A 12,520-nucleotide genomic window follows, 5' to 3' on the forward strand; every position below is an offset into this window, starting at 1 on the left:
ACAAAGACAAAGACCTCCCATATAGCCTTAAGAGACTGTAAGGGCAAGTGCTGTCAGTGAGCACCTATAAATGCCGGAACGGCACAGGAGGGAGTGGGTGGCCAGCACCACGCCCGACCGCCCAGGACCGGTTCAGATAATCGTCACTGGTGTTGGCCGTGAGCGGAAATCGAACCCGGGTCGCCGGGTTCATAGCGCAGCGCGCTAACCGCTAACGGCTACACTACCGCTCCGCACACACACTCTCGCTTGCACATATGCACTCGAGCAAACACAAGCCCGAGGATTGTACACGCAAACGAGTCTGTGTACACACTCCCACGTATTCACTCTCACGCACGTCCTCACAAACACACGCAGGACGGACTAAAATACCTAACGCGGACATTCACAACGAGTTGACAGGGAATACTCCGAATCTACGAATGTTGAAGCAGGGCGACGTTCAGGTTCACGCTGGGGACACTAGTTTGGTTCTGGATGTCGGGAAGGCATCGGGAGTGTGTCTCTCTCTCTCTTCGTGCCACCACTGGCAAGTCGAGGCTTTGCCCTGAACGACGTCGCGCCCCATCAGAGGCAACAACACACATCCACTCATTCTCAGCCTTGTAAAATTCACGGCGATGGTTTTAATCTACTCTTGAAATGTGCACCTGAAATTGTTTTTAAATGTGTTTTGTTTACTCGAGGATGTGCATTAAGAAATGATTGCATATCTTGTGAAAATTCATCCCTGGGAAAACGTAAATCTGAAGAACAAAGACGCGACTTTACCACTCGGTCGCCAAGTAGGAAGCGTCGAGGAATCTAATGAGCTTTAAAATCTATTTTTCACAGATGTCCAACAGGAGTGGCACGGATCGCCACCGCAAGTGATTCGCCACAGGTACCAACGTTCTCCGGCTGCTGCCAAAGTCAGTATAGCGACGACGCCTGTTAAATATATATTTGTGTTTATTTCTAGCCACATTCGGAGCACAGAAAAGAAATGGTTTAATAACTTTGCGTTAATCTTGCGAGAGTCATGTCAATACCTCTTGGGTGGTGATGAGACCAAAGCGCAGTGGAAACCAATCGTACCTTCAGAACGCTTGGCATCATCATCGGTGGCGCGGAATCTCTGATATCAACTCCCGCCGCCAAACCTTGCACTCGGCTACGTGCACGAAACTCTCATTCACAGCGCATGATGTGTCTTGATATTGCCCTGCTGCATTTGCAGCAGGACAATGTTTTTTTTCCACCTGATGACGATTGCTTGTGTTGCGATCGAAACGTCGTAGTTTTCGTTTACTTTTTGAACCTATCTACGTGACTTTACCGAATGATCCAAAGAATATGAATTCCTGCAGTCACGAAAGATTTTTGTCAAGGTTTGCATTCGCATAATTTATGCACATTTATAAATGTATATTGGGTCATTCCATGTCAACTCAATCAGAACTTCCACCTCTAGATGTAGATTTTTCTGATAGTTGTCGAGTGCAAGATTCCGACCAGGTATGAAAGCAGGTCAAAATATTTGTGCTCAGCGATGACTATTTACTTACTGTTGTATAATCAGTCCCTGTAAAATCCATTGAGATGGATCACCTCGTTTGCAAGGGTGTTAGAGTGTTGATTTACACGTACACAGCACACACGTGATGTGTGTCTGTCCACACGTAATACTTTGAGTTTCGGCCGAAAGTACATTTTTAACTTTCGGTCTGGTTTAGGTTTCGGACGAAATTCGTCAACCAAAGACCTATCGGCCAGTCAGTCGGCGCTAGGCAATCCTATGCGATAGGCTGCAAACACACACACGTCAGCAGCAGCAGCAGCAGCTTGAAAGCGAGGTTACAGCCGCAACCATCGTCTGCTATTGTATATACGATCGGTCAACAGACGACAGCCTGTTTGGCTAAATGCGGAAAAACTGTTGTTTCTTAACTAGAACATTCGTTTGTTTGGATATAATTACTAAGTAAGAAACACCTAAAGATTTTATATTAAGCGACTCTTACTGCAGGCTCTGAATGATTAGTTATATATTTCTATTTAATTAAAGTAGCATTGCATCATGACATATTTCATAAATCTTGTGTTCGGTAACTTCGGTTATATACCTTTCTGTTTCGGTCTCGGTCGAAAGTGTAGTTAAGCTTTCGGTTTTGGCTTCGGTTTCGGCCGAAAGTCAATTTTGAACTTTCGGCTTTGGCTTCGGTTTTGGCCGAAACCAGAAATTCAGTTCGGTCGGCCTCTAAAATGAAGCAATCCTAATGCAGTGAGGGGGAGCCATGCTATCCACCAACTCTAACATACAACTCCTGCATCGAGAACTCCAGAGTGCCCCTATATCTATTCTCTGGCATGTAAATATAAATTAGCTGTATATCATCACTGCAGGGCATCCTGTAAGATTGTCGGGATCCCTCGTTTGTCATGGGATTGCATCTGCTCATTCCATGGCTAAGTAAAATATTCCCGGTCTAGAGGAAGATCGCTGCACATATTCCTAGCTTCACCTATGGCATGCTGCAACTTACAAATTAGCCATAATAAAACAAAAACACAGTTCAGAGACACATTATGTCCTCAGGGTAAACGATAACACATAAAAAATAAACTTACTGCAAATCACACTGCTTGTAAGTGCTCCTGATGCTTCAAGCCTCACGCAGTTGTACACTCTCAAATCCAAATTCGCCTTTATCTGTTTTACAAATCATCAAAGTGAGCAGACCGCGTTTCAACCGACAACAGCAGCATAGGAAACTGAAACGGTTTTGTTCTGGGGAGAAATAAGTGTCCCCTGATGTTATCCGTTCACTGCGTCCATCCATCCAAGACAGAGAGGGAGAGAGAGAGAGAGGGAAGAGAGAGAAACATTGTGTCTGACATTTCCCAGCAGGGTGGTTTTCAACAACGAGCAGAACCGCTCGACGCAAATCAGTCCCCGACTCCGGGCACGCACCAAGACGCTCGCTCGCTCGCATGCACCAAGACGATTGACAGAGAGGCTTACTGCCTCTCTGTCAATCCACTGCTGGATGACGGTCTCCCTACACCGTGTCGTTCACGGGGTTATTTGACCGTACTTCACCACCCTGATCAGTACAGTTTTGGTGAAGAGACCACAACGGGTTCGGATACTGCTCGCCACTGAGCATCGGCCAGCAATCGAACTCAGGTCGCCGGGGTCATATCGCGGTGAGCTAACCGCTGTGCCACCGCTCCACTCTACCCACCCCGAACAGAGATATTATCGGTATTTTAATGACATGATGGCACGGTGTGGTTTGCGGTGTCTGAAATAAGATGTAATAGATCGAAATCGAGAGCTAATTTAAAGAAAAACAAGAGGCAGCAGCAGGAGGAAGGGTGTGCAGGGTGGGGGGTAATCGGGTGAGGGGGGGGAAGACCACGATGCCTGGATCCACTGCAGCACCTCCTGCTGAAGTTAGCGTACGCACATTAAGTAATAAACTTCCAAAAACTTTTTTGGATCGCGTAAATATATAAATGTGTCGTTAAAACCCACCACCACCCGACACAGCTAACTAGTAAGGATTGTCACGTAAACAGAACGTGGCCAATTTGTTACTAGTACAGCACACCGGTGTGTTGGAGAGCCAAGCCACAACATATACAATCTGTACGACGTTTCGCCAGTAATTACAACTAGCCTCATCAGGCAACAGCCAGATTAGTAACGAATTGGCATGTTCTGTTTACGTGACAAACCTGACTAATTGGCTGTGTCGGATGGTGGCGGGTTTAACGACACATTTATATATTTATACGATCTAACCCAAAAAAAACCTGTATTATAGATGTTATTGGTCGCGAAAGCCTGCTACGTGTTAAACTAAGCAATAAACGACCGCTATTGGATCTGTTTGCTTCGTAGCATTTCATACCCCAAACAGGCATAGGCATTGTTCTCTATTTAGTCAAATTGCCCACCGACCATCATCCATATAGAGACACACTGGCCGATTAGCATGGTTGGTCATGTACGGTGCGAAAGAAGTTCAACATACATACGTTCGAACGTTGTGATTACAGCATTTACGAAGACATTACCGGAAAGCTTATCTGGCCTCTTAACTCCACGTTTAAACCGTTCCCATTTCGGACGTGCCCTGACATTCCTGCGCTCTGTCCCAAGGGCCAACGTGCAAATTGTCCTCTGCACATGGAGGCTCCTCGCAAGCGGAACAACGCTGCGTCGCTCTCGTGCTCACAACGTCAGAACACGCTGCTTGGACAGCTCTTACCGAACCCTGCGTTAGGCCCCATCCTTTGGAGTTTTTGTTTTCTCATCAAAGTGATTCCCTCCTCAGATGAATATTGAGTCGGTTCTCATCTGCCACTTAAGAGCTCTGAGCCACTTTCCTTTGGCGGGCATCTTTCTAGCACAACCACTGTTGACTTCTCCACAAAGTGGTGCTAATTGCATCGACCCCAGAGGGATGATTCCCCACGGTGTGGGTTGTGAACTGGACGCGGGCCGCCCCTTGCGCGTTAGAACGAAGCTGCTATGGCCGATGCGCAGCCTTGGTCCAGGTGGCTCGCGATTTTATCCAACGGCTGTTACCGGTGGGGGCCAAGGGTGCCCACCGCTCCTGATGCACCCCTGATGTTGATTGCAAAACGATGCCGGCTCTTTGGGTACATAGCCTGGGAGTGCGCCGCGTGTACGCAGTGTACCATACACTCAACAATACTCATTCACGGGCCAGTTCAATCCCTGGTTTGGGTGGGGGAGGGGGTTGAATCAGCCCATTGTCCCTCTGGAGCCAATAGAACGAGCACCACTTTGCGGGCAAGATGAACAGTGGCTGTCCTATGGCGGTGGAGGAATCAACGAGTGAAGTTCATGGGAACGGTAACCGTGGTCGTCGCAATAGAAGAGTGATAAGAAGACGACTGACCACCGTTGCAGTGATTCCAAAAGTTCTGTATCATTAATCACCCTGACTGCTTTACATCAAGAGCAATGGGATAGGAACAGGGCGCTGCACACCAGGTGGGCAGCAGTGTCCCCACTTCGTTTGTCCATGTCTGGTGTCAGTTGCCGTGCGTTGGTGTGAGGGCCACTGGTAGTGCCCCTGTTGCGCTCACCTGTGGAGTCGATGCTGACCGTGGGACTCGTGGGCGGAACCACGGGGATCTCTGCAGCAGAGAGACGCACGCAGACGTGAGCGTCAGCACCGTGGCCATGAGCGCCGGGTTGCCGTCCGCTGGCCCAGGCGATGTTCACACATCAAGGGGCCAGCGATGTCTACTTCACTAAACACTCGTCCTCACCGTGCAAAAACGACAACTGTCTGGTGAAATACATTGACACACGAGTTTTTTTGCTTAAATATTTGTACATATTTGATCACAAAAGTCCATTAACCAAAGGCAATGAGGAATAGTATTTCCTGTACTTTAAGTAAGAATACACAAATATTAATTTCCATGCCGGATTACGGTCTCCCAGTCATGGGGGTTGTTTGGCTATACTTCACCACGCTGGCCAATACTGGCACATCCCTCGGTTTCGTAGCGCAACGCACGAACTGATGTGCCACTGTTCCACCCTGGAATGCATGAAGCATCCCAGTTATGAACCATCACCTCCAGCACTGCACAGCGCAGACACAACCCAGCAGATCGTCTCGGTGGGAAGGTCAGCACGGACGGGCCGGATGTCCACCACACAGCGGATTACTCCACAGCGCGTCCACACGCCCCAGCTGAGGCTCATGCCACGGTGACCCAGCGCTGCGGTGTTGCGGCTCAGGTGAGATCGTGGGGCTTGGGAATTGTTTACATTGATCCACTCATTGCTGATTGCACAACATCCCACCGTCATTTAGAATGAACCACCTGTAATTTAGTCTTTTCATGAAAGCGATAACGTGTCCCATTACTACCCCATCTATGTTGAACTTCTTTCGCACCGAACGTATCGGAGGTGTGAAGGCCTCGATGCATACTATACCCATGTGTGCGTTACAAACATTTGAGTCTTGCAATGAGTTTTGCAATTTGTACGAATGAGGTTACGTAATATAACAAAAATAACTATTATTATATGAAGTATGCCTTGGTTCAAGTGGTCCTCTGGCCTTGTACTTTAAAGCTGCTATTGTAACATAACGCATGAGTGATTTCAAGTAGTTTTTTTATTCCAAGAGCAAATAAGGAAAGAATTTAGAATTTTAAAAACCCCTATATACTGGGGCTTTGCACCATTGGGGATTAAAGAGAGATGTGGGTTTCTGTCTGTGAATGTCAATCCATGACAGATCTTGTTTTGCTTGGCACGCAAACAGATACTAAAGTCCTTTAATCAGCAGAAGAAGAAGAAGCGTCCTGCAGGACAAGCCGACGAAGTCAGCCTCAATAACTCCTGCATCCCCACGGGACTGGGAGGCTATTCTCCCACTAAAAGTCCAGATGAACGATGACCAGGGCGACCGTCCCGAGCACCGCTCACCGCTCACAGGACCTCCAATGTGGGACCCTCCAGAGACGCTAAGAATGTGACATCAGAATGAGACAGTGGGGTTCCGTTGTTATTATTGTACGATATGTATCTACATTATTCCCTGTGAGATTGAAGAACATAGCGGATGAGGTTTTGTATGAGTTTCTTGAAAAACTGGTGGAAACATCTTAAGTAATGAAACCTACCACTGTTGCTAAGAAATCGCTTTGTACCGTGATCTGGTACCGGTATTGCTGTGTTGACCTCTATTGCTGTATGCTGCACAGTTTTGATAATAGACCACGGCTGCATGAGAAACGTCTCCGAATTTAAATGCACTGTGCTAAGGACCCAGTGACCCGAGTTTGATTCCCGCTCACGGCCAACACCAGTGATGATTATCTGAACTGGTCCTGGGCCTAACCCTAGGCCGACTCAGCTTCAAATTAGTACCTTGTGCGATGTGTGAACATTGCCACTGGGGAGACAAAGGCGGCAGGGAGTGGTGCTGGCCACGCATCCCCTTCAAAAGGTGCTCACTAACAGCACTTACCCCAACAGTCTGTTAAGGCAATATGGGGGATCTTTGTCTCTTTATGTTTGTGCACGTGCATGTGTGCGCGCGTGTGCACGTGTGCGTTTGCGTGTGTGTTTGCGTGTGCGCGCGTGTGCACGTACTTATGCAGGGCGCGATGTGCGAGCGGCTCTGCTGGAAGCCCTTGGCACAGCGGTTGCACGTGTTCCCCGTGACGCCATCCTTGCAGGGGCACTGCCCCGTCGTCTGGTTGCACGTCTTGCCCGCCGCTCCAACCGGGTGGCAGTCACACGCTGCGCAACCCGCCGGCACGGGCGGGCACGGACAAACGTCCAAAGCGAACACAAACCAGACGCAAATTAAGCACAAACCAAACACAAGCGGGACACAAACCCAACGCTTCCGTGCCGGCGCTGCTCTCAGATACACGTGATTCGCAAACAGGGCTTCCCAGGTGGCCCAACGGTGGAGCGAGCGGTGGAGGGAGCTGTGGCCCAGCGGTCGAGCGAGCGTTGGAGCGAGCGGTGGAGCGAGCTGTGGAGCGAGCTGTGGAGCGAGCTGTGAAGCGAGCTGTGGCCCAGCGGTGGAGCGAGCGGTGGAGTGAGCTGTGGCCCAGCGGTGGAGCAAGCGGTGGAGCAAGCGGTGGCCCAACGGTGGAGCGAGCGGTGGAGCGAGCGGTGGAGCGAGCGGTGGAGCGAGCGGTAGAGTGAACAGTGGCCCAGCGGTGGAGCGAGCGGTGGAGCGAGCTGTGGAGTGAGTTGTGGCCCAGTGGTGGAGTGAGCTGTGGCCCAGTGGTGGAGCGAGCGGTGGAGCGAGCTGTGGCCCAGTGGTGGAGTGAGCTGTGGCCCAGCGGTGGAGCGAGCAGTGGAGTGAGCGGTGGAGCGAGCGGTGGAGCGAGCGGTGGAGCGAGCTGTGGCCCAGTGGTGGAGCGAGCGGTGGAGCGAGCGGTGGAGCGAGCAGCGGAGTGAGCGGTGGAGCCAGCAGTGGAGTGAGCGGTGGAGCGAGCAGTGGAGCGAGCGGTGGAGCGAGCAGTGGAGTGAGCGGTGGAGCGAGCAGTAGAGTGAGCTGTGGCCCAGCGGTGGAGCGAGTGGTGGAGTGAGCTGTGGCCCAGCGGTGGAGCAAGCGGGGGAGCAAGCGGTGGAGTGAGCAGTGGCCCAACGGTGGAGTGAGCGGTGGAGCGAGCGGTGGAGCGAGCGGTAAAGTGAACAGTGGCCCAGCGGTGGAGCGAGCGGTGGAGCGAGCTGTGGAGTGAGCTGTGGCCCAGTGGTGGAGTGAGCTGTGGCCCAGTGGTGGAGCGAGCAGTGGAGTGAGCGGTGGAGCGAGCGGTGGAGCGAGCTGTGGCCCAGTGTTGGAGCGAGCGGTGGAGCGAGCAGTGGAGTGAGCGGTGGAGCGAGCGGTGGAGCGAGCGGTGCAGCGAGCTGTGGCCCAGTGGTGGAGCGAGCGGTGGAGCGAGCGGTGGAGCGAGCAGTGGAGTGAGCAGTGGAGCGAGCAGTGGAGTGAGCGGTGGAGCGAGCAGTGGAGCGAGCGGTGGAGCGAGCAGTGGAGTGAGCGGTGGAGCGAGCAGTGGAGTGAGCTGTGGCCCAGCGGTGGAGCGAGCGGTGGAGCGAGCGGTAGAGGGAGCAGTGGCCCAGCGGTGGAGCAAGCGGGGGCCCAGTGATGGAGCGAGCAGTGGAGCGAGCGGTGGAGCTAGCCTCTCTCTCCACCTCTGATCTTATCAAGGCACATTTCAAATAGTTCAAACCACACTGGCTTGTGGCGTTTCACACATTCAACAGAAGGTTACATTTCATAAAATTACTGTTCAATGAGAGTGAACGCAATGTCTAAATCATGTTATTTATAGACACTGCAAAGTACAGATCGCCACGATTGACACGCACGCACACCACAATGTGAATTCTTAAAGCAGATTGAACCCATAAATGTGAAAGCAATGCTCGTGAATATGGCCTTGGACATCTAATCTGCTTACACAATTCCATGATTATTGAGTTACAGTCACAAAAACACATCTCAGGACCTAATGTGCGCATAAAGCACCTCAACACTCGCCAGCCAATGCGCTGAAGGGGACACATCGAATGAGTTACCACCTCAATTCATCGTTGTTTGCCGATTGAGGCATCGTGATTTAATCGCGTTGGCAACTCCCCATTTTTTTTCAAAAGCAACTTAGAAATAAAGCGGCTGCAGAGCGCATTACATAAAAAAAAATACAGTGTCCCTTCTCTCCCTTTCCCTCTCTCCATCTCCCTATCCGGGCTCGAGAGTGTGGCGTGAACGAGCGGCAGTCTGGAGACCGCTCCTCCGCATGACTAAAAGCACACGACTACAGCCCCATACAAAATGTAAAAGTTCAGCCGGTGGTGGTTGTAGATATAAGCAAAAGTTGTGGGTTATTTAATAAAGGGTACTTTGTGATTTTTATCGCCGAATTGCTGAGCTGAGCCGAGCTGAGCATTCTCATGATATGTTGCTCACTGCTCGAGGCCGCTAATCGGGAGCGAGGAAGGAGATCGCAGGCTCCACTCATTTACAGTTGAATATTTAAAAAAATCCCCTTGCCAAAATGAGTAATAGCCAAGAGTGCGAGTAACCAAAACCCTTCACAAGTAATCAGCGTATAAACTAACATGGTGCACGCATTTGTACGTGCATTTCACGCCATCTGCGTGTGAATAAAATCCAACAGATTCGAAAAGTCGCGATAATGGAAGCCACCTGCTTGCACTGCACAAGAATTACAACAAAATCAAAACAAGGGGGAATCCACGCAAACAAAGCCACTGCCAGCGTGCGCAACACTTTGGAGTAGAACGCCGCTCCGTCAAGCATGCATGGAGTGACGCAATCACAATCAATAGCCGTCCCCTTCCCGTAAACGACTCTCCACAGCCCTCGCGGAGTGCACAATGTCAGCAGCATTGATTCAATGCAAGCAAAACTCTGGAGTGGTTTCGACATACAGCGTCTCATCAGCAGAGCCAGGCTCGTCCAAACCAAATGCCGGTGAACTGCCAGATGCTAACAGGCAAGGATCCTCTTAAATAAAAAAGGGAATTGAAGATACAGATTAAATAAACGTCTAATTAAAAGCCTCATTCATACATTGGGATCGTGAATGTGGAAGGCCTTCCAAAGGGTCAGGAACTAAATCTGTGAGCGACCTGCCACCCAGCTGTGCTCCCCAGCGCTGCTTTTGGGCAGACGTGTTCGGAGTAGGGAAACAGAAAAATTAGTTTGGAAATAAAATATCAGGTTTTACAAAACTATTAATTGGGTGTAAATTTTAACAAATGTTTCACGACATTATTCAATTATACAGAGCAAGCCACCCAAACGTCTCTGGAACCAAATCCCGTTTGTTGAAAACAATCCGCAAGTGAATTCTGCCCTCTCTGCCTTCCCTCTGTCCACGGGGGATGCGAGCTGCTGGAACGCGCACCACAGATCTGGCGAGGAAAGTTGCCAGATCTGAAGGGTTTCCAGTGCCGGCCTCTCGACAGCCCTCTTGGACATCCTTCCATCAGATAATCCCTCAAATCCAGTGTGCTTAGCTCCCTCTGAGAACTCCTCAGAGCCACTCCCCCCCCCCCACCGCTTCCCAGAGGCCTTGGCTACCCTGGCATGAGTCACGTCTACTGCAGAGACGCCTTCTCAAGACGTTTGCATCTGTTTTAGGCAGGCATCCTACTTATATATTATAGATAAGTAAATAAATAAATATTGTTTCCCCATCCAATTGCCATGAAAAGCCGACTTGTTGTGCACCTGTACAGATTAGCGTTGGGAATTTGAGTGGCGTACAGTGATTGGGTTATTACTGAAAATGTGAAACAAAACTATATAAAATGTGATCATAGTTTTATATCTTAGCTCAATATAAATTTGGTGTTCTCTTAAATGTATTTTGCTAGTTTAAATAATACAGGATGTTGTCTATTATATGCTAAAAGTGTGACGGAATATGTGGAGAGCTATCATCAGATCGCTGTGTCCGAAACAATGCGAGCAGAACGGAGGCAGACTGAGTGTGTGTGCTCGTGCAATCATTTCCAACAAAAATATTCATTGCAGATAGCGTCTCGCCAAAATTCGCACTCAATTAAATGTGTCCTTCTTAACAGCACACAATTCGAGTGACAACATAATTATTCAGGGGCACAGATTCATCATTACTTTTCTATCACTACTACCACGGTTACTGTTCCCATGAACTTCGCTCATTGATTTGTCCACCCATGTTCAGAACTCAGATTACCAGACACTGACTGTTTCATCTAATCCTGCACAATGCAGCTCACAACAGCCCACTCAGTCACCCACAAACCCACTCACTCACCCACTCATTAACTCACTCACCCAAAGACTCACCCATATACCAACACACTCATCCACCTCACTCACCCGCTCACCCACTCACCCCCTCACTCCCCACACTGCAGGTCACCTCACTTCTCTTTCTTCTTCTTCTTCCCACGCACCGCTCCACTCCTGAATTCCCTCCTCCCATCGTCTCTATTCCCAAGCTCGTACGATAATAATATTAACCTCGCTCAATTCAAGAAACACATTAACTCATCTATTAATTAACTTTCATCAGGCCATTGGTTGCTGGCCGCCTGACGTTTTGAGTCTTTGAGCGGCCTCTGTACTCAGCCAATCTGTTTAAAAAAATTAAGTTTCAATTCGTTTCCCACGCTATGCAATCAGCTGGCCTCTCTTAAGCATTTGGCACAAACTACTTGACCGTCAAGAAGAACAGAAATGGCTGCAGCTTTGTCCATTCTTTGCCAGCTCCCAAACTGTGGGTCACAAAAGCAGTCCTGGGGTTAAGTATAGCCTTGCAATGATCAGATGTCACATCTCAGGAAAGGGACATCAGGAGGTCAGAGGCCAGAAGAGCAGCAGCACATGGCTATGAGGTCACCAAGCAGGTGTCGGATCGGTGTTGGATTCTCGACCCAAAAAAATGATGTTTCCTGGAAACGGAGTAAGAAATAAATTAACAACGAAAAGATGTTGGCAGCACAAAGATACGATCATGCCTCATGTCAGATACGAGACTGGGAAGAGGATTAAGTTGAAATGCGTGAGAGTTGCGGAATGTATTTTTAAACGGCCCCTCGAAAAAAGTGTCTGCGTGCGTTTAGTGGCAAGCGATGCCGTTGAGAACATCTCGGAGATGTCCATGCGCACCATGCGAGGGGGAAGCACCGAGGGTTCTCGAGAGACGAGAGCAGCGCGTATTGCCCGTCGCCCCGTGCCCATACCGTGGCGCTCTCTCTCGTGGGGGGCCTGCACCGCGCTCGGGGTGCGAGGAACACGGAGCCCCTGCGGCCTGTAGAATAGCTCCACTCTCTGAGGCGTTTCGGTTTAAACCGCTGTGGCTGTTGTCAATTATTACCGTTCACATTTGTTTGTTTGTGATGTATTTATATTTCTGCTTCTCGACAATGCTACTTCATACTATTGTTAGCTGCATTTGTGAAGTCAAAATGAGTAAATAGCTAGAACGT

At 49.6% G+C, this 12,520-nt stretch overlaps 1 protein-coding gene across 1 annotated transcript in view; it reads right to left on the bottom strand.

Moving 5' to 3' along the window:
• LOC144932346 (netrin-1-like) overlaps positions 1-12,520 on the bottom strand; it is a 97,339-nt gene that overhangs the window by 22,801 nt on the left and 62,018 nt on the right. Inside the window, exons 5-6 of the mRNA XM_078856286.1 lie at positions 7,145-7,294; positions 5,110-5,160 (exon numbers count right to left, since the gene is read on the bottom strand). Of these exons, the coding sequence (XP_078712412.1) occupies positions 5,110-5,160; positions 7,145-7,294 (201 nt within the window). The remainder of the gene's footprint in view (positions 1-5,109; positions 5,161-7,144; positions 7,295-12,520) is intronic.

The sequence above is a fragment of the Lampetra fluviatilis genome, chromosome 5 (assembly GCF_964198595.1).
Source record: "Lampetra fluviatilis chromosome 5, kcLamFluv1.1, whole genome shotgun sequence".
In the NCBI taxonomy this organism is placed as follows: domain Eukaryota; kingdom Metazoa; phylum Chordata; class Hyperoartia; order Petromyzontiformes; family Petromyzontidae; genus Lampetra; species Lampetra fluviatilis.